Source organism: Aythya ferina (genome assembly GCF_964211825.1).
Source record: "Aythya ferina genome assembly, chromosome: 19".
Classification (NCBI taxonomy): Eukaryota; Metazoa; Chordata; class Aves; order Anseriformes; family Anatidae; genus Aythya; species Aythya ferina.
In genome coordinates this window covers 12183081-12205403 of record NC_140309.1, presented here as the reverse complement: position 1 = coordinate 12205403, position 22323 = coordinate 12183081, and the positions used below count along the sequence as shown (strand labels likewise).

Here is a 22323-nt window from a genome sequence, read left to right as displayed (position 1 = left end):
TTCCCTCTAGTTTAGAATAAAGCAGGGTTGTGGCATTACTAAAATTAACATTTCTCCTTGTCAGTGTGTCATTACTCTGAGTCAAGTAATTCTTATTTTTAAATACAGGAAGTTAATTAGACCAAATCTGTTAGTCTGCTGAGTTTCTGCATCCTTTTAAAGGGAGTTACCTTCTTAGTCAAAAACTGACCTTGTTTTTTTTTCCTCCTCTCAGAAGTGTTCCAACATCACTCAAAACAAGATTTCAGCAGTGTGAAGTAAAATTGTAAATAAGGTATAAAAAATGCTGTGCCCATGGCAGTTTGCATTCAAACCTCATGCTGTTAAGAACCGGTCCTCCAAAGAGACGGATATCAATAATAACGTGGAGAAAGATATGAAGATCAATGGGTAAGATCTTTGTCCTTTGATGGTTTCATAGTTTCTCTTTTGTTTGAAATGTAAAGATATTAACTAACATGGGGATCTGGAGAAATTAGTAGTGTGTTTCCACTGCAGTAATTTTAACAAAAGAACAGTTGTCCCTGGGAGTCACTGGGTGGTGTTGACTTAGTAAGATACATTTCAGCTATTGTGTCTAAGTTACACAATTATTGAGGAAACAAATCGTCATGGTTTATCTTTCAAACTTCTAAATGTATTTAGTGTACTGTAATGGTTACATGTATGCTGGGACTTAAAAGGCATATGCATACAATAAAAATTAGCAAAGTATTTAAGTTGATAAAATATTTCTGTGATACAATTCATACATGGCACTGAATAAAATAAATTGTACATGCATATTACTTTTCCCAGTTTTCAGTCTTCTGCTTATGTCAGTTCTCTAATGCATATAGTTTATTTCTCTGCTTATACCCTACCCTTTACTACCATTGCTCAAAGCAGTTCATGTTCAAACGTGAAGTTAAGTGAAACCAACTTATTTTGGAAGTGAAAATGGGTGATCACATACTCTTGTCTAGATAAAACCTGTAACATATAACTCTCTGAACTAAGGGGTTTGGAGGTCATGGGCTGGATGTCTCTTGGGTGTTTATGAACACCTTCTGAAATTTGGCTGCCAGTATCCAAATTCAAAAATGGGAGTGCAGAAAGTCAGGGTTAATATTGAAAACAAGGGAAATTAATATAAAATAATACTATTTGCTTAGTGAGCTTTCTGACTTGAGCTTTCTGAAATTTTCACACATTTTCAGAAAGTTTCTCTGAAGCTTTCACCCTCTTTAATTCCTCTGAGTATTTTCCGGTCCGATCATGATCATACAGATGTCCTCTGCTTAGCTTACAGCAATGCTACTCAACCTTTACCATTCTGGGCCCTCTCCATTGCTTTCCTTCCCACATGGAGATGTGGAAAGGATGTTTGTTGTTTTACTATTGACTTCTAGTCCACTCCATCCCTCATGCTGCTGAGGATGTTTGGCTTATTGACTCAGTGCCACTTTCAGGGACAACTCTGAGCATCAATTTACTGATGCTACAGGATAACCTAACAAATAAAAACTAAGTATGTTACCTTATACTGAATTGTCTTTGTCTCTTTTAAAGCTTAGTGAAAGATGATGCCAAATTGCACGATCTAATCAAGAAGCAGAAAGAGAAGCTGCCTATCGTAACTTCAGCAGAGGTCAGTGGTGGGAGAGAGCTCTGTTTAGCTTCATTGACTGATACTGACAGTTCACACAGGTTGTATTTACTGCTCGAAACTTCTCAGAGGACTCATACAAGGAGTCACTGCGGTTACAAGAGGTTAGAACTGCTGTGAGATCTTTGGATGAAAGATCTTTTCTGAATAAAAAGATGCTTTGGTAAGCCTTAAAGGAAAGAGATACCAAGGACATGGATTGGAGTGCCAAAATCCTTTATTTGCCTTTACACCTAAAACCTAGCCTTTAGTAACAAACATGTCCTTTCTCTAATTTTGTTTGAATCACTGTTTTCCTGAGACTATGACTGTTATGTTAAGAGGCCTTAATGAAATTAAAAAGGTGTTTGCAGTGGCAAATATTGTTTGATTAGTACAAAAATACTTAACTTTTTGGCTATTTCATATCAAACCGTGGATTGGATCAATAGTTTTGTAATCAAGTGAATGTACTTATGTTAGAAAAGATCACATTTCTGCCTAGTTCATTGTATTTAATTTTTAGCATCCAATGGTCAAATAAAAATAAAAATCAAGCATTAAGATATTCAGTAGGTCCAAAGACAGTATGTATTTTTATCTTTCCCTTGTCCAGAAACCCCCAGAAAATGGTATCAAAGCTTCAAACCAAATATCAAGATGTCCAAGACATATAAAAGTAAGAAACTTGGAAAATGGATCCAGCTTTCTTGACACACTACACCTGACAGCAAAGGAGGTAAGATGCATAAATGTGGGCAGTGATTTTTCATACCTTTGAAAAGATCCATAGTGCAACATTGCTTTTAACATTTTATTGTTTTCCAGGTTATCAATTGCCGCACCAAAGCATGCCAAGGGGCACTTATGACCCCAAAGGGCTTGGTGAGGGGCACTAGAGATGGGCCAGTTCCTCAGGCAGAGCTTTTACCTCAGGCAATAGACTTTGTCAAGCAGTACTACAGTTCATTTAAAGAGTAAGCCAACTTTATCCTCATTTTTGGTATAAAAATCCTCTACCTAACTACCTACCTGTCTGTGAGACTCGGCTACTTGATTTCTTCACAGCTATTGGCAGCTATGCCATTACATAGTATGCATTCCAAAAATGGATATGGATTATTACAAAACGCAAACAGAACTATTACTGCACATCATACACTCTGTCTGCCAGTCTCAGTACTGGGGAATACAGGCGTGGACACTTTGCAGCACATTCCTCAGCCCTATCTCTTCTGAGTGTGTTGCATTATAGTACATCATAGCAAGCAGCTTGCTTTGGACTCTTCCAGAATGTTACCTTCTGTTTTCTTAACATTGGATGCTAATGAGATTAGCTCCTACTCATACTGGTTTTAGACATACAGATAACGTGGATAATGCTTTTAGTTTGTGCTGTTCCAATCATCTTTTCTCTGTGTTCTTTTATTGTATGTTTTGTATCTCAAGGCTTTGGCCACAGGGTAGAAGAACACTGTCTTGCTTCTCAACCTTGCTTTGTGATATCGTCAACATAAGCTTACTGAGCATGCTGAGAGAGATGCTGTAGCTTCAGAATAGGTTTGTGTTTTTGCAGATATGGAGATGGTGCAGAGAGCTGTCACAGGAAAAGCTGGAACATCTGGTTTAGGTCCAAGAATTTGCAGTGACAAAGTTTTCAAGTGACAGGCTTTCAAATCATAATTCAGTGCTTGCTCATTTCATTATAAAACATTATTGAATTTTCAAAGGGACTCAGCCACATAATGGCTTCTTCTTTAGACACTTTGAACTCTTCTACAAAGCTTTCTTCCAGACAAATCTTTCTGAAAATCCTGATCTTGCACACAGGCTGTGCTCACGTGCCAGAGTATTGTATTTGTGCATCTCTATGATTCTGCCCATGGCTGTCTGATCACATTGATTTACACTATCTTATATGCTTGCCCTTGATCTTTCATCTTGTTGAAAATGTGAAAATTCTCAGACAGTGCAGGCTATTTTCATTCTGTCTGTAGGCCAACAAAACAATTTTTGTCTGTTCTGTGATAAATATTTCCAAATGTTTTGACTTCATTCTCTATTATCAAACAAAAGAATTTTAGAGTTGGTTTCTCTGACAAAGGAACTGCTCAGCACTTCCTTTTTGGTATCAACTTACTTTGCTCAGAAGACCTATGTCCCTGTGAAAATAATAGAACTTTGAGAGTGCAGTTAGGCTGAAGTTAACCTGTTCTCTAAATTTTATTTGCTTGCGTTTTGACACTTTTTACTAAGCTAATGTAGAAATTTTGAATTTAAACTGAAAATTTGCACAGAAAAGCTTTTGATCAATCCATGTACATACTGGGTGGTGAAAGGACAGTGTTGTTACTGAAGTTTCTATTATGTTACTTTCATTAGTAACATAAGGCTAGTAAGCTCTGTCATTTGCACCCATTAAGGCCAGTTCCTAAATTATGAAGCCAAGAAAAATACTCCTCATTAGACCTCAGTCACAGTCATATGTACTTAAGTCATCATTTTATGGTCTTTTTTGGTAAAAATCTCAGACCCTGGACTATTGCAGTAGATAACAGCTATGCTTTGGGGACAAAAATGTGGTGCAGCAGAGGACATAGGGAGCAGATGATGGTGACTTTTCACACTTGAAACACAGTGAAATTGCTGACTTTTTGAGGTAATGGATGCTTTCATAAATGATAGAGTATTTTTTGGCTTCTTTATTCATATTCAGACAGTGTAGATTTATAACAAGGACAGATTTCTCAGTGTATATTCAAACTGGCCATATCCCAATCAACATAGATAACCAACCCGTCACTGGAAAAGGGCTCTACCTACATCCAGGCAGATAAAATCATCAGTGAAAATGGAAGTCTCTTGCAAAAGCATGGCTTGTACTCTAAGGCTTTCTGGCTTCAGTAATGCCTGGGCTCTTCTTCACCCAGAATATAAGGAGAGTCTGCAGTTTAAATTAGTTTTCTAAGTAATGATATTCTTATTGTTTCTTTTCATGGCTGTTTCCTGTTCAACAGGTCAAAAATAGAAGAACACCTGGCCCGACTGGAAGCAGTGACCAAAGAGATAGAAACAACAGGAACCTACCATCTGACACAGGATGAACTGATCTTTGCTGCCAAACAGGCCTGGAGGAATGCTCCGAGATGTATTGGGAGAATCCAGTGGTCCAACCTACAGGTAACCTATGAGTCTAGAAATTAAGGCCCAAATAGTTGTCTGCTGTAAATCAGAATGTCATTTGGTAAAATTTGCCAGTTGCTTCAGCTAAGGACTGCTCCCTCCTGTACATATTGTAAAATCAACATTTTTTTGTACTTCTCTACTCCATACTTGAATAAAAGCCTGTGTAGGAATGCTAGTTAGGAACCAATTAAGTCATGGAACCATGTGCATGTCTTGGACCTTGAGGGATTATTATGTGTGAAAATAGTACATATAAGAAGAGTAAAAACAAACTTTCCCTAGTGGAGCTACAAGTAAATTGAGAAATTGTTCATTTTTCATGTTTTACTTAATCTTTTCCTTTTTCCTTTTTTTTTCCTTTTATCCTTAAAGTGTTTTACTTAATCTTTCCTTTCTGTAGCTGTGTTAGAGAAATAATAAGCTTACATTACTCTTTCAAAATCATTTTACTTTCTTCACATTTATTTGGGAAACATATAGGTATTCGATGCACGTGACTGTAAAACAGCCAAGGAAATGTTTGAGCATATCTGTCGTCATGTTCAGTATGCAACAAACAATGGAAACATAAGGTATGCCTCTATTTCATTTGAATTTTAAACAACAAATATCACATCCAGGTCTGCATTCAAAACTTCACAATAGGCCTGAAATAATCTATATAAATATTTTGACAACTTGTCTCTGCTCTTAAGTCTTCTGGTATTCACATGGTCCTCTCATATGTACCATCAACTACTTTGAAAGTTAAAGCTTTTATGGTTGAAATTGCAAAAACTTTCATCCTGGGGAAAAAAAGATTATTTGAAGATTTGGGGAGGTGGGTGGAAAAGAATGGATGATTTTATTTCTACTGATGTTTATTTTAGAAATATAAAATAATTTCAGCTAGCAACAATTTATGTCTTAATAATTAGAATGTGTTTGATGTGCTGCTGTTATGTAATGGGATTTGATCATCTCTCTTGGCAGGTCAGCCATCACTATCTTCCCACAGAGGACTGATGGGAAGCATGATTTCCGTGTTTGGAACAGCCAGCTCATCCGATATGCTGGATATCAAATGCCAGATGGGTCTGTCCTAGGAGACCCTGCAAGTGTGGAGTTCACAAAGGTATAGTTCCAAATGCAGAATTGTAACTAATTTCCATGTCCCCTATCTGTATTTCATTTATTTTTCTTGCATGTTTATGCAGAGTGGGAGGGAAGTGTGGGTGGAAGAAGCAAATGGGGTATCCAGCCCCACATATTCTAGGTGCAGGCTGAAGCAATAATTTCTAACTTTCCAATAAAATACTCCCCTCTATCTCAGAACAAGGAGAGCTAAAGCTCCCCTTAAGTGAGGTACACAATCTGTACTTGAACAACATGTCTTGGTGCTGTTTGAATGGAAAAGACCTTTACCACTGAGAATTTACCTCAGAGGGTTAACATACTTTTTTTCTTCAAATCCGGGGATGGAGGGACTTCAGAAAATGAAACCCACTTTCTTTACTTACAGTTGTGCATTGAGCTTGGGTGGAAGCCGAAATATGGCCGCTTTGATGTAGTTCCACTCATTCTCCAAGCAAACGGCCAAGATCCAGAAATATTTGAATTCCCGCCAGAAATTATCCTTGAAGTGCCAATGGAGCATCCAAAGTAAGCACACCAGATTTAGATAATTGCATTTTTGCCTCTGCCTCACCTTGGCAAGTTATTAGCCTTTGCCTGTGGCAGTCATTTTATGAGTTCTTTGTTAGGATGAAATTATGGTAAATTGTCCTAAAAGATAAAATGCCTGTTAAAACAATGAAATTAGATTTAAATTAAGGAAGCCAATAGCGTTTCTGTTGGAAATCTTTTTTTTTTTCTAATCTCTGTTTCACTCATATCCCAAATTAAAAAAACATAGCTTCTTATGCCGGTGTAATACACATGTGAAACATAGCTTCACTCATAACATAATATCTATTGCCTTTTTCTCTTTGTTTCTTTCTTCATCTTTGCACTGGGAGTGGCCTGCAGGTAGCAGAACTCTGTTATACTGTTTTGCAATCTCTTTAGCAGGCAATTCCCAGTTACCACATTGAAAATGAAAACTTTGCTACCACCTTTTGCAGATGGGTCATTCTCCCTACAGAGAGTACTCTTCCACTTCTTGGACTTACCTGGTTGCTGCCTAAAGAAGGAAAAGATACATAAAGTAATAAATCAAAATTCTTGTTTAACAGGTATGAATGGTTTAAGGAGTTAGATCTGAAGTGGTACGCACTGCCTGCTGTTGCCAACATGCTCCTTGAGGTGGGAGGCCTGGAATTTACTGCGTGTCCTTTCAATGGCTGGTACATGGGGACAGAGATAGGAGTGCGAGACTTCTGTGATGTGCAGCGGTACAATATCCTGAAGGTAATCTTCTGAAGTAGAAGGATTGTGGAGATCTGAGAGGAAGATAGACTCAGGGGGTGAAATGTTTCTGAAAAAAGAGACACTATCAGCCTTTACTGGGATGAGTGTTGTATTGACTTCCCACTAACACATCAGTGCTAATTTGACGTAGTCTCGTGGCTGTTAAGGACATCTTTAATTGCTGTCAGGATTATGACTGCCAGATTGCATGATTGCTTTTGCGGTGTTCTGCTGTATCTGTTCCAAATACCTATCCAGAAAGGAGAAACCACACCTGTAAAAAAAATACAGAAATTGCTGTCCTAAAGCAATTTTCTTCCCCATTTTTAACTTGAATACTGCTGATTCAGGACTTTTGGTCTTTAACTGTACATTTCTCAGAGATGTATTTGTTAGTTCCAGTCTGCTGTTGATAAGGCAGTGGGATTCTAGTTGTTAGCTGCAGGTCTTGGGCATCTTGCCACTACAAATTAATGATGATTACTTACAACCAGATGCTGCCACTTTCTAACCATTTAGTCCCAAAGAGCCCTCCCTCCACTTCCCCAAACTGGAATAGCTTCAAGAACCATAACTTCATAATAAAAGCTTACCTCTAGTATCAAGTGTGCACTACCATCACTTTTCCTGGCATAGGATTGACTTGTCCCCCTCCTGTAATGTTCTTTTCTGCATATTAATATGATGAGGTGGAGAAATTATGAGATCTAAGTCTAGCATAAAAAGTTTTTTTTTTTCCCTTTTCTCTCTCTTTTTCACTTGTAGGAGGTAGGAAGAAGAATGGGACTGGAAACAAACAAACTTTCATCACTATGGAAAGACCGAGCTGTTGTAGAGATAAATGTGGCTGTGCTTTATAGCTTCCAAGTAAGTCAACGAGTCTGTTATCTGGAGAGACATAGAATAATGTGCATCTCTTTTTCATTTCACTTACAACAGGTTTATGCAAATATATTGCCAGGGTACACTCAGTGTACAGGAGGTTATCAGTGTAATTCCAATTGAGTCATTCTTCATCTACACCTGGAAAAGCGCCGGAAACCGTATTTCCTGTTGTTGCCAAAAAAAAATCTCAGGTGGAGGCAAAATGGAGAGAAAAAGAAAAGGAAGTTAAGGGCAAGATTGTTCACCCTTTTAGCACAGATGTCTAAGTGTCAACATCTATGTAAAGCCACTGGATTAATTTATTTCATTTGCATTTACGGTTTATTTAAAATATCATGATAATATGAAAGACAGGAAAACTGAATTGAAGGTTTTTCATTCTCCTAATGCTGGAGTGGTAAAAAGCTGATGTAAAAAAAACCCAAACAAATAAATAAATAAATAGGACTTAGTAAGAGTCCTTTGTCCAAGGTCCACCTAGATCTTTATGTAATAGTTGCCAATACTATTTCCCAGCATTGCATAAAGTCCTCGAAATACTAACCAAAGCAAAAAGAGTACTTTAACTATGTTAAGAACAAAATCAGGATTAGATTTTTAATATATCTGTCTTTTTGCAATTATTCTAGAAACAAAATGTTACTATCATGGATCACCACTCAGCTGCTGAATCCTTCATGAAATATATGCAGAATGAGTACCGTGTGAGAGGAGGCTGCCCAGCTGACTGGGTGTGGATTGTACCTCCTATGTCAGGGAGCATAACTCCCGTGTTCCACCAGGAGATGTTGAACTATGTCCTCACTCCCTTCTTTTACTACCAGGTATGCATTGTCAAAAAATAAAAATAAAAATTCTATTAGATAACTTCAGCAGTTCAGATGCTAATATGAAACATGGAAAAGTCTGAATAAAAAGCTCCTGTTCCTCATATCACTCTTAGTCATGGTATATGCAAATGAAAGTTCACTAGAAAGATTCATAAAATAGCAGGAAATTTCTATTATACTGTGGAAGGTAGGGTTAGTTTTGTTGGATTCCTAAGTTGCAAGTAAAATGCAATTTACTGCTAGAGACTGATCCAGTATTTGTACAGACAGTGAATCATATATACAGATTCTGATAAGTCTGTCTCTTTCAAAGATACAGAAACTGTATATTTGTTGTTTTGCATTTTACCTGCAAATTAATTTACTTTCCTAGGTGGATGCATGGAAAACACACATCTGGCATGATGAGTCTCAGAGGCCAATGAAAAGAGAAATAAAATTGAGTGTCTTGGCAAAGTAAGTTGTTCATCTTCATGATTTTGTTCAACTATTCTTTTTTTCCTGATGATTCTGTTATACATTTTTTGGATAATTATTACAGTAGGGACCACCTGAATTGTTTGAATCACAGACTTACATCTCCACATTTAGGTAATACTCATATCTAAGGTTCTTATTCAGGGCTATCTGTAGTGTATTTCTCCTAAACAAGCTTCCAAGCAAAAGCCATGCTCAATATGAGCCTTATGTAGGAAATTGTTTGGGAATCAATCTGAAGTACTATATAGGTATATCCAACATATGTTGTTTTTTTTTTTTCCCCTCAGGGCTGTACTCTTTGCATCTTCACTCATGCAAAAAGCAATGGCAACAAGGTCCAAGGTCACTGTGATCTATGCAACAGAGACTGGGAAATCTGAAACACTAGCCAACAATCTGTGCAGCTTGTTCAGCTGTGCCTTCAACACTAAGGTAAGAAAGTATAGAGCACTCACACCAAATGGAGGATGAAGTTTGCTTAGTTTTATTAGCTTTTGCAAGATTCTTCATTCTCTAATCCTCCTGTTTATAGAATGGCCACTAAAAGTAAGTTGGACTAGATTTTGATTTTTTATTCGTATGGAATAATGCTTGTAAATTTGGTCACACATGACAATCAGAGATATCTAACGCTAGTCCTTATGTCTGCTAGCAATTTCTCATGAGCTTTATACCTTCCAGATTCTGTGCATGGATGAATACAACATCAGTGACCTGGAAAAAGAAACGCTTCTTTTAGTGGTTACTAGCACTTTTGGAAATGGAGATTCTCCAAATAATGGAAAGGTAATACTTGCCTCAGAAGCATCTATGAGGCTCAACTCAAAGACTACTGAGATTAGCACTGAGATGCTCATCTATTCTCCCTGGTCACAAGTGATAGGATCTAAGGGAACAGTATGAAGCTGCATCAGGGGAAGTTCAGACTGAATATTGAGAAAAAGTTTTTCTCTGAGAGAGTGGTCAGGCACTGGAACAGGCTCCCCAGGGAAGTGATCATGGCGTCAAGCATCCCAGAGTTCAAGAATCATTTAGGCAACAATCTTAGATGTGTGGTTTACTTGTTAAGTAGCCCCATTTGGAGTCAGGAGTTGGACTTGGTGATCCTTGTGTGTCCTTTCCAACTCAGGATATTTTGTGTTTCAAAGATAACATTTCATTTTTCCAATGTACATGAGTAAGAAATGGATCAGGGACTCACTTCTGTTTTTAAATCAATCAAAGAGTGTTTTTCTAACCTTAAATATTTTATGAATTTTTATACAGACATTGAAGAACTCCTTGCTCACCCTGAAATTGCTGAAAAAGAAAATTAGGTAAAATATTTTGTTATTTGGTTCGCATACAATGGAGTCCTTTTGCATTTCATTCAGCGTAAAACAGTGATCTTATTTGTATCTCATTCTGCAGATATGCCGTGTTTGGTTTGGGATCTACCATGTATCCTGAATTCTGTGCCTTTGCTCATGCCATTGACCAAAAACTGGCCCAACTAGGGGCTTCACAGCTCATTCCAATAGGTGAAGGAGATGAACTCAATGGGCAAGAAGAAGCCTTTCGCACATGGGCAGTCAGTGCATTCAAGGTGACTATATAAAAGCTAGTTTATGGATTAGTTCATTCAATCATTCATTTCCTTTATTCCAGTCTTCACTAGCATCCCAGAAAAATGGGGAATAATGAAGGAAAACAAACATGCATTTATATCTGAATTTTGAACTCCCCTCTCTTCTGCTGCATGCTTAAGTTGAAGAGGAAACTGGGCCCATTTTCTGTTATTTTTTAATATTCACATAAAGTTCCATAAAGCCTTTGGGGTAGTGGGATGTCCAGTATGAGTAGACCTCACAATTTTGCTCAGTAGATCATTTTTTTATCTGTATTGGTGTAGAAGTGGAATCTTGTTGAACTTCTATAACATCACTGAGCTCAACAGACTGAATAAATAACAACAGTGAGTGAAACTGGAGCCTCCCCACTAGGATTAAATAAAAACATAATTAACACTAACTCCTCATCCTGGTGTCATTGTTATTATTGAAATAAAGATAACACCAGCAAACTGACAACAGTAAGAATATTTATTTACCATTAATTGTGATATTTTATTCTTTTTTTCTAGACTGCCTGTGACATTTTTAACATCCGTGGGAAAAACAGTATTCAGTTGCCTAAGATGTATACTTCAGATGAAATCTGGAATCCTAAGAAATACAGGATACTGCATGAGTCTCAAACCATGGACTTGGCTAAAGGTATTACCTGCGACCTTCCACTTCCTCTGTCAATTTTGCTTCAGATAGGTCTGAATTGTAAAGGCTGTCTGAGATTTATAATGGTCCTGCTACAGTGCTAGATGATAGAATTTGTATAATGAAATACAGTGGTCAGAGAGAAAAAGACATTGATTTACACTGAATAAATCATTATGTCTTCCAGCGTAAACACATTAGAACACCAGAGCTAGCATACATTTTGACAATCGCAGAAGAACAAGAGCTGAGATGAACTACTTTAGTCATGGAAGGCATACACAGAGGACACATGACTGACTAGAAGTATCTTGCATTCTAGGACAAGCACTATTCAGTTCTTTTCTGTGTATTTTTTGAATACACAGAAATATTAAACAAACCTAGTCACAAAAATTTTCTTGAGTCATATCTTCTTTTCTCAACAGCACTTACAAACATTCATGGAAAGGATGTAATTCCCATGAAGCTGAAATTCAGACAGAATCTTCAGAGTTTAAAATCCAGGTATGATACCTCATTCTTTTTGATATTTTAATACATTTTACTAAAATCTTTAACAACAGAAATGCCTAGAAATAAGCATCTCCTCCCTGTAGTTACTAAGAAATGTATTTGAATTTTGTACCATCCTTAGTAGAAGTAAATCATTATCACCAGAGCACAACAATACCTAGGGACTTAGCTTCTAATTAGTTAGTAACTGACTTCCCAGTGGACTCTCTGGGAGCGCAGGGATCAATATAACTTGGTGAAAATACCTCTTTGATGCCTACTACATGGGGAAGTTCAGATGTGTGGTCCTTCTCCCTTGCTTGGTATGCTACATGTTGGGCAAATACTTACTTCATTTAGGAAAAACTTGACCGTTAGCAAAGGGGAAAAAAAAAAAAAAAAAAAAAAAGGAAAAGTTACAGTGCAAGAAGCTGCTGCTTTCAGTTGTACTACAAAGCAAGCTGAAACAAGACAATATAATAGTGCCAACATCTGTCTTAAAAATAGTGTCCATGAGTGGCTCTTCAACATCCTCCAGTAAGTCTCTTTTATCCCTGTTCTAAATAAAGTCGTCTTATAGGATGTACTCTGAGATGGTTTAAGATGTGAGCTGTACTCAGTTTTCAGTAAGCTATGCTTCCTTCCATTGGCTGATTACAGGCAGACTTGTTCTATACTGGACAGATCAGGCAGCACTTCAGCATCTTATTTGTTCTGGTAGAATCACTTCACATCTCTAAGCTGTTATTTAAGTCTCCATGAATTACTAAGCTGGTCTGATAATTTGATAATGAACACAAGTAAGCCCTTGGCAATTGTCAGTTCTGATTTATTCCTTTTCTGTATAATTCAAGGGAAATCCTGTCGACGTAACCAAGATCTATCTGATCTCTTTTTTCTATATCTAGTCGTGTTACCATTCTAGTTAAGCTTTCCTGTGAGACTAATCAGGAAGTGCGCTACCTGCCCGGAGAACATATTGGGATTTTCCCAGGCAACCAGCCAGAACTGGTCCGTGGCCTCATTTCACATGTTAAGGATGCCCCTCCAGCTGATCAGACTGTCAGACTTGAAACCTGCACTGAAGGTATGTTAGTTCCCTTCAGATAAAGTAACAGAAAATATTTGACAGTTTTTTCTAAAATTTCTAAGAATTTTTATAGGCTGAATTTGATTCTGTTATCCTCTTCTTAAGTTTCAATAGGTTTTTGTTGATGGTTTTAGGTATACTTCTGATTCTACATTCTGCTTTTACATTCTCATGCAGTCCATGGTAATGTTGTCAATGTTGGCAGAGTTATCTTAGGCTGACACTGTAATTCAGTTCCTAAATTGGCTATCGACTGCATTTAAATTAGTCAACAGAGTTTGCTTATTGTTGTTACATATCAGTGTTCTAAAATAGATTTATATCTCATGACCATTTTTTCCATCTTAATAGCCTCAGTCTATGAAATCATGGGATTCTGACACACATACAGATGATTTCCATTTTTCTTTTGTTTAAATGTGGTGTTTTATTATCATATGGTTTTATACATTAGATTCGCCAATTACAAAAAGCTTGAAACCTCACATTAACCTATTTTCAGTAAGGTCCTGTGGTCGAGACCTGTGTGCAACCTAATCTGAAGTCATACTTTAAAGGACACTGTTTTGCAAAGCTCTACAGCTGTCAAATACCTTGGGAATTGCCGAGTGATCTTTTATTTCCCTTGTTTCCAGGTGGCTACTGGACAAGTGACAAAAAGATTCCAGCCTGCACACTCTCCCAAGCTTTGACATATTTGCTTGATATCACTACTCCACCCTCCCAACAACTGCTAAAAAAGATTTCCCAGCTGGTAACAGCAGAAGGAGACAAACAGAGACTGGAAGTTCTATGTCATGTAAGTTTGGGCTGCAGTTATGCTAAAAGTACCGTATACTGGGCCATTCCGTGCCCTTTTACTATATAGCGGAAACTATACATTTTTGTAGTAGTGGTACTTGATTGTCATCCCTTTGTTACATGTTCTGTGTGCTTATAAAACCAACCGCAGTGAGAGAAACGATGGTCTTGTGGCTTGACTCGGGCGTGGGAATTGAGAGAGATTTCCTGTGTGGTTGTGGGTGGGTCATTTTGCCTGCCTGTTTCGCTTGGCACCCCCATGGTGGTTTCTGATGATACACCATTATAAAAAATCTTTCAGTTAAAAAAAATCAGTTTGCAGGTGGAAAGGTTGTAGGGGAACTGTTAGATACTTTTGTCACAGAATTTGGAACCATGGAAGTAAGAGGGATGTCACTTTAAGTAACCAAAGACTCACAGTTGTGGTAGGTGCTTGCTTCTCCTAGTGGGTTCAGCAAGAACTCAGTAGGTATCAGGACTTGAGCCTACACATTTTGGTGTATATCCTGTAGCAGAGGACTGAGAAACAGATTCTGCTTGAGTTTATACATCCTCTCTCTGAGAGCTTATATGTTAGAAAAATTATAGCGGGTATTTCTGTTTACAAAAATTAAACAACTTTTTAGGAAACCCCAGTCTAGGCAGAGTTTTGAGAATTCTCTGTTGATTTGCTGTTTACTGCTTATTTAAATGAATGTAAAGCAGGAATCTTACTTTAAAAGTTACATTTCAAACATCTCTCCTGAACTCAAAATGACCTGGTAACATTGTAATGGTGGCCTTTGGCTTTTAGAACACAGAAGAATACAATAAATGGAAGTTTTACAACAGCCCAAACATCCTGGAGGTCCTGGAAGAGTTTCCTTCTGCTGAAGTCTCAACAGCTTTCTTGTTGACTCAGCTGCCATTTCTGAAACCCAGGTACTATTCTGTCAGTTCTTCCTGTGACATGACACCCAGAGAGATTCATCTGACAGTTGCAGTAGTCAATTACAGGACAAGAGGTAACAAATTCTTGTTTTAATTTCTCTCTTAATTAAGTGATACTTAGTCTGTATTGTTGTTCAGAAAAAAATGTGTATGCTATATGGCATGAAGCATATCTGTAACAGAACGTTTATATTGTGATACATGCAGAAAACTACATAGCAGTACAGATGTTCGTACTGTATCAGGGTATGTTAAAGTACTGTATCATCAGTGTATCCTTGTTTTATACACAATTACTAGATAATTTTAAGTATAAATCATTTTAAGCATAAACTGTGCTTTTTGAAAAACAGCTTTTGAATACTTACTTATTGATTTTCCTTTCCTCTGATTAGATGGACAAGGGCCTTTGCATCATGGAGTTTGCAGCACATGGCTGAATAAAATAAGTCTCAATGAAGTAGTGCCATGTTTTGTGCGCAGGTGAGTGTATGCCAGAACAAACAAACAAACAAACAAAAAAACACCAATTTTTATTTAAGCTTCTTTGGTATTTTCTTTTCAACGTTTGCACATGATTGTCAAGTAACTGCTGATTACACGTTGCAATATATGAGTTTGTGAGGAGCGAGAACCTCTGTCTTCCAGAGATGAGGCCCTTTACCGTGTCTTATGTTGAGTAAAATCATAAATCATTAGAAAATTCTGAAAATGTGACACTATTCCAACTAGACAGGTTAGAGATGAGGAGGGGACAACAGAAGGAGATGATCATGTACTTTTTTCTACCTTGTGGCTTTGGGTAAGGGCTTAGACAACTGGTGTTTCCACAAAATCATTGATATTTATTCTCTTACATCACTGGGTACTTATCAGTGTTAATATTTATCATATATCTGAAAAAATAGTCTGATTCTTCACTGTTTCAAGATAAGTTTATCCTCATATATTTAAGCATAAGAAGAGAAGATTCAGGACACCAGAGATGATCACTAGGTATCAGTCTGTCAGCTTTGTAGCAATAGTCCTATTCTGAGTTTTACTTTACTTATTTAACATGTTTTTGCATGTTAGTGGTAATGGATTCCAGCTCCCAAAGGAGCCAACCAAGCCCTGCATTCTGATCGGCCCAGGAACAGGAATTGCTCCATTCAGAAGTTTCTGGCAGCAACGTCTCTATGACTTGGAAAAGAAAGGTACTTACAGGGATTGCCACATGGGGGAGGTCAGAACTCATGCAGCCACAGGGGACATCCCTAGTCCTCCAAACAAAATCTCTGCACGTTAGCCAAGTAAACCATGTAGAGATTTAGACTGATTAAACACTGCACTGGAAAACAGCTAATAATTCTATCCCACTTGAGACCATTCTGGTGGTCTTGAGCTTTTTGGTCACTCAGAGGGAACAGCTTATGTGTGTCCTAGTAAATACTGTATGTGCAGTGACTGCCCTGCTCTCACAAAGGGGCTGCAATGCAAAGAAGAAAGCTTAGGCCTGTCTGTGTTAGCCTGGCTGGGGAATGTGCTTCAATAGGTAATTCCACATAGTTCTTCAAAGATTCAGGTAGATTCAATCCTACTGCAGACCCTAAAATCATAATCTGTCAGGTGTGCACACACACACACACACCCCTTCTCAGATGTTTAGTGAGAAAGGCTAATCAGAAATAACAGTTGCATTGCCTCACTAGTTGCTGTGACAGCAGGACCCTCTATGGGGACGGTAATAGGAAATAATAGGTCTTACTAGGAAAGACAAAAAAACCTTTCCGATGTTGGTTTCAGGGATCAAAGGTGGTGACATGACATTATTGTTTGGCTGCCGGCAGCCAGACATGGATCATATCTACAGAGAAGAAATAGAAGAAATGAAGAGGAAAGGAGTTCTGAAAGAAGTTTTTACAGCTTACTCCAGGCAACCTGGCCAAGCTAAAGTAAGGCTGGTTCCTTTGTTCTTTAAGGGTTGGCTCCTTTGGGAATGGTCCCTCAAGTTGAGATTTGGGCTTTATTAGCAATTTTCTTTTTTAAAACAAGCAACAACAAAACTGTTAGCATTTTGCTTCACCGTATTGTGATCGAGTGACAAAGGCCCCATTCCTTCAAAACAATCTCACTATTCACTTCTGTAGGAGCAAGATGTATTTTTAAAACCTTCACTGCCATATCAATAGGTGCAATAGACATATAATTAAACCTCTGAGTGCAAACAGCCTTTGAAACTAGATGTTGGAACATTTTTGGAAACCTTATATTTTGCAGGTTATGATTAACCCATGAGTTAGAAATGAGTTGACTCCGGTCATTTGTCACCATTTCAATGACACAGTGACCCTGGAAATTACTGTTGTTTATAAGAAATCTTGATTGGAGGAGACAATAGTTCTCCTACCCTGGCAAGTTAGGAATCTTTGGCAGTGATAACTAGTTCTAAGGAAAAGAGTCTTAATCTGCTCTAGTTTAATCAAAAGGCAAGTCCAGCCTTCAAATCTGGAGCTTGTAAAGACAGCACGAAGACATTTTTCTTCTCCTTTGCTGTGGTACAGTACATGGAATAGTTAGGGCATTTTTAACCTTACTCTGCTGTGTAAGCCCAAATAGAATTTAGAAAAGCCAATAGCCAAAGTAGCATCAAAAAGACCTTGTCTGATGATCCTTTTTTCTTTTTCTAAGGTCTATGTTCAAGACATTCTTCAAAACAAGTTGGAAGCCAAAGTGTGCAATCTCTTGCATAAAGAGGATGGACATCTGTATGTCTGTGGAGATGTACGCATGGCCAGGGATGTTGCTCAGACTTTGAAAGGGATACTTGTAAAAAAACTGAACCTCACAGAGCAGCAGGCAGAAGAGTATTTCTTCGAGCTAAAGGTATGTTGTGGTGTGCAAGGGATTCTTTCCATTCAGACAGTGCTCTCGTGTGGGTTAGAGAAGACTTCAGAGTTACACTTGAGATCTTACAGGCTGCAATGAGCTTCTTTTCAACAACATGCTAAAGAAAATAGCTTAAGTAATCAGCTTAGTCTAACCACCATTATTTAAAATGCATAGCTTCTCTTTGGTTAGGTTGTATGGGTGACATGTCACGTTCCTCTCTCTTATGCCCACCATTTTGCCCAGTGTCTGTCTTTGGACCCTGGACATGAGCTTTGTATCTGGAGATACATGAGACATGTATCTGGAACATCAAAAGCTTGAGACTTTATTGTATCAAAGGAGGAATGTGAGTTTAAGAAGTTGATGAGGCAGTTGCTGAAAACACAGTGCCTGAGTATGCTGGCTTTTTAGGACCATTTTGTTAGCAGAACTTGTCCTGAAGCATGTGTGGCTGAGATTTGGATAACTTCTTTTTATTGACAGCAAAAGTCCGCCATCACAGAATTGGTCATAATGCAAAAAACCTTTTAGTTACTCAACTGTTACATAAAGAGGTGCTAGCAGGATTTAATTCATCTCTTGGTGTTTTGTTTTTGTTTTTATTTTTGCAGAGCCAAAAACGTTACCATGAAGATATATTTGGGGCTGTGTTCCCACATGAAGTCAAAAGAGATGTAAAAGCTTTGCAACCCATCAGTCCAAGCACAAATTAACAGACATCTTAAACCATAATTGCACATTTGATGTTATTTTCAAAGATCAAGGGGTCAAATTCTCTTCCTTATTCATGTTAAATAACACACACATATCTGATTGTAGGATTTGACTTCTAAATCCTAAATCTTAGCCTTAAGTAAGGCTAATGAAAAAAAAAAAATATGAAATATAACTTACTTTTTTTTTTCTTTTTTTTTTCTATTTATTCTGGGACTTCTTTTAATTATCTGAATAGTGAAGATGAAAATTATTTTTTTAATTCTGTCTAGGCTAGTACACATCTACTGTCTTTTGTAAATATAAAAAATATAAAACCTGCTCACGAGGAAAATAGAGTGGTTTTTACTATGAACTAGAAGTAATGGTTTTTTGTTTATTTGTTTTTAAATGGACTATTTATCTGTGTGGATTTATTTATATTGTTTTACTGTTTTATGTTCACTTTAAAGCAATAAAATGAACGGTTGTGTCACTTGGAAATATCTAGTGACACCTCTTGTTGAATCTGAAGCAGTACTTGCAAATGTGGTAATAATATAATGGCTCATAAGTGGAAATACCTGCTGCATACACTTCAGATGTATACACATGAGGACGTAGCAGTTTTGATTTCTGCTTTATGCAATTCAGGTGTATCAACCTGAATTGTTGTTGTCACAGGGCCTGTGCCAGTGAGACTCAGAAAATTCCAAAGCACTTTGCACATTTGAATTGTATGCTCTGACTTACTTGATTTGTTTGCAATAAAAGACACCTTTATGTTGAGACAAACAAGTTGGTGTAGCTTAAATGTACTTCTTTGTGCTATTGTCTTCAGCCTGAAAAAGGGGAGGTGGGTAAGTTCTCGGGTACCATTAGAGTGGGTTTGAGCTCCGACCAGCACTCCCTCCTTACACAAAGAGCCCGTCTCCGTGAATTACACAATCCACCAAAGACTAGTTACATATTTTTGTTACTGCCTGGAAAGAGTGAATCTGTCCCTAGTGAGATTGGCTTGTGAACTAAAGAGTATAAAATAACAATTAGAGCAATGTATTTTGCTGTGGTTATATTTTGACTTTGTCTCTTTCTATGCCTTGCAGTTATGTCACAACTTATAGTTCTTTCTCTAAAATTACCAGGGTTTTATGATGATATTAAAAAGCTAAAGGTGAGATTTTCCTGTCATCCTTTGTCTCCAGGAGCTAGAATCTGATGAAGCTGACACCCAGAAGTCAACAATGTCATGTACATACAGTGTTTCACATGTACTTCAGGACAGCCTTAAGCATAAGATGAAAAATACAGCATAATTGAAAGAATGTGGACAGTGATGGCAGAGAACAGGAAGTATCAGACAGCAGATACAGACAGTAAAGGACAGAGGAGGTTCATAGCAAGTATGGGGTCCTGATGGGCACCTAGTATACACTGTGAGTGTTATTTCATATTTTGTTTAACAAGTGTTCTCTGATAGTACAGTTTTGGGGTGGGATGGAAGTAGAACAAGGTAATTTCACGTTCCATTAAGAAAGTTCTCAATAAGCCCAGGTCTCACTGAGTACTGGAGTTCAAACGCCACAAAGGCAGGAAACAAAAGTTCTGCATTTTAAAAGTCCGATGTGTTCTTTGCTGTTTCGGGAGGTACATTACAGCACAACCCATTTTTCACGCACATAACAAAATAGGTACATTTTCTTGCTAGGATCCTTTCTTAACATCTCATGGTTTTCTTCTGCGTAATCACTTACTTTTAAGTATTACCATAATACTTTACAAATGCTTGCCCATATTTCACTTTCATATGAAGAGGGGGAAATTCCCATAAACCTCTGACAGGTCAGAGCAAGAGACCCAAGTGTTTGTGTATTGGTTCCGAAATTGCATGACTTCCCATTGATACATTCTAAGTTGATGAAGCAAGTTTTACTTGGGGACTTTTTAATCTTAATTCCACCATTGCAGAAATCTCCCCCTAACAGACAGGTTCTAAGGCAGTTAAGGGAAAGGATTAAAAATAAAAATAAAAATAGAGATCTGTTTCAACTCTGTGAATTTATTTAAACCGGCCCAATTGTAAGTTAACTTCAGTTGCAGCACTGGTTTGAAGCTGTGTATAATTGCTTTTTTTTTTTTTTTAATAAATGGGGAATAAAGGGGGAAGATAAAAGGCAGATGTTAAGGTCAGTGGATAATTATTCTATTCCAACACAAGAACTGAAACTTCATTTAAGAAACCAGATACAAAATATATATTTTAAAATCCCGAAGATGATCAAAAAGCCTGCTCTGCAGTTATTAAAGTGTTCATTACAGCCCCAAGTCAGTAACAGATTGAAGCATGTGCATTAGTTTAAGCACTTAAGTAATTCTGCTAGAAGCAGAGGAATTGTTCAGGGGTGCACGCAGACAGCAGGCAGCTCCACTGCCACCACAGCCTGCAGGTAGCCAGGGAGCCTTCCCAGCACTTATTTCTTCCTGGTCGATGGGAGCGTAACCCCAACGGTGCAAAGGCTGCTTCTGCTGCTCCCCGCCCCACACACAGCAGGGCTTTTGGGTCAATTCCTCCAGAAAGTGAAACCGAGGAGGGCATGGTCTGTGCGATGCTTTGCAAGCTCTCCTGTCTCAGCTCACAGGATAACTTATCGAAGCTCACCACGTGCTATGTGGAGAACTAAACGTGAGCGCCCCGTCACAAGGCAGCCCCACTCCACAGCTCATACAACGCGCTTTGGCAGGCCTCAGTCCTCCAGGTATCGGGAGGCGTCTGAGCAGCGCTGTGCGGGGCAGCTCCCGGTCCCCTGCCTGCCTTCGTGCCCCCGGCCCCGCGGTGCTGCTCGCCGCATAGCCCAGCGCTGCAGCAGCACGAAACGCCGCCGTCCCACAGCACGGAGAGCCCCGGCCCCGTGTGTCCGGGAGGGCAAAGCTGCCCTGTGCGAGGCGGGCTCCGCGTCCCCGGGAGGGCTGCGGGTACCGGCGGCAGCCACGAGGCGGCGGGGAAGCCCCGAGAAGGGCGGGTTCGTGCCTGGGGGCCGGCCGGGGCCGGCTTCTCCTCAATCCTTCACGGTAAAGCCACGGGCACGCTCAGTCGGATAGGATTTGTCGCAAGAGTCCGAGCGGGTTACAGCCAAAAAAAAACGTGAGCGGCCTCCTGGCTTCACCTATTAAAGTGGTTGGAGGAAAGGTCTGCCCGCTGCTGAAGGCCCCTTACGTCTGATCCTGACACGGGTACAGCACAGACACGCTGAGTACGGCCTGTGGGAAGGATGCAGTGACTGACAGCTAATACCGGGAGAGGAAAGGAAATAGCTCAAAGGCTGTGGGTTAACAAGTCTATCTAGTGAGGGAAGCCGATAGGATGTAGTGCTCCTCTCTGTAGCCCTTGCCCTCGTAGGCTCTAATACTGTTTTTTACTTTTCCCTGGCTGGGGTTTTGGAGGGTTACAGTAACACCGGGAAACAAAGGTTTGTCAATCCTGCTGCAGGGAGCGGCGTGCTCAGGGTGCCCACGTCCCGTCAGCCAGCACGTTACCCCGAAACCCACCGGGGATCACACTGGTGAATGGGGTGCCCCAAAGCCGGGGTGTTTGTTGCTCAGCCGAGCTCGCAAGGACAAGGGTCAGGGGGCTTCAGGTGGGACAGGGGCTGGGGGTGCCCCTCGGCTCCATGGCCAGCCTGCCTTGCTGGGGCAGGGCTCAGCGTTGGGCTCGCGGGACAACGCGGGGACCTCCAGGGCTCGCCCAGCCCCGGCCCTGGCTGCCACCCACCTCCACAGGGCTTGGCGGGGCAGGAA

The 22323-nt window shown here is 39.1% G+C and overlaps 1 protein-coding gene across 2 annotated transcripts; it reads left to right on the top strand.

The window, feature by feature from the left end:
* The first annotated feature begins 251 nt into the window (after positions 1–251).
* On the top strand, positions 252–19326 carry NOS2 (nitric oxide synthase 2). Of its 2 annotated transcripts, XR_014684726.1 has the most exons (27): positions 252–390; positions 1552–1630; positions 2244–2366; positions 2456–2604; positions 4645–4807; positions 5294–5385; positions 5786–5927; positions 6315–6454; positions 7027–7201; positions 7967–8068; positions 8716–8910; positions 9290–9372; positions 9684–9828; positions 10078–10182; positions 10663–10712; positions 10807–10981; positions 11519–11651; positions 12077–12155; positions 13052–13230; positions 13869–14032; positions 14828–15038; positions 15360–15447; positions 16039–16160; positions 16750–16898; positions 17635–17829; positions 18447–19154; positions 19213–19326. XR_014684726.1 is itself a non-coding variant. In XM_084492770.1 (26 exons), the coding sequence occupies exons 1-26, from the start codon at positions 284–286 to the stop codon at positions 18546–18548; spliced, it is 3447 nt and encodes a 1148-aa protein (XP_084348896.1). In that variant the 5' UTR covers positions 252–283; the 3' UTR covers positions 18549–19326. The 2 variants fall into 2 exon arrangements, 1 of the variants encoding a protein (XP_084348896.1); XM_084492770.1 differs by having other exon boundaries at positions 18447–19326.
* Positions 19327–22323: the final 2997 nt, after the last annotated feature.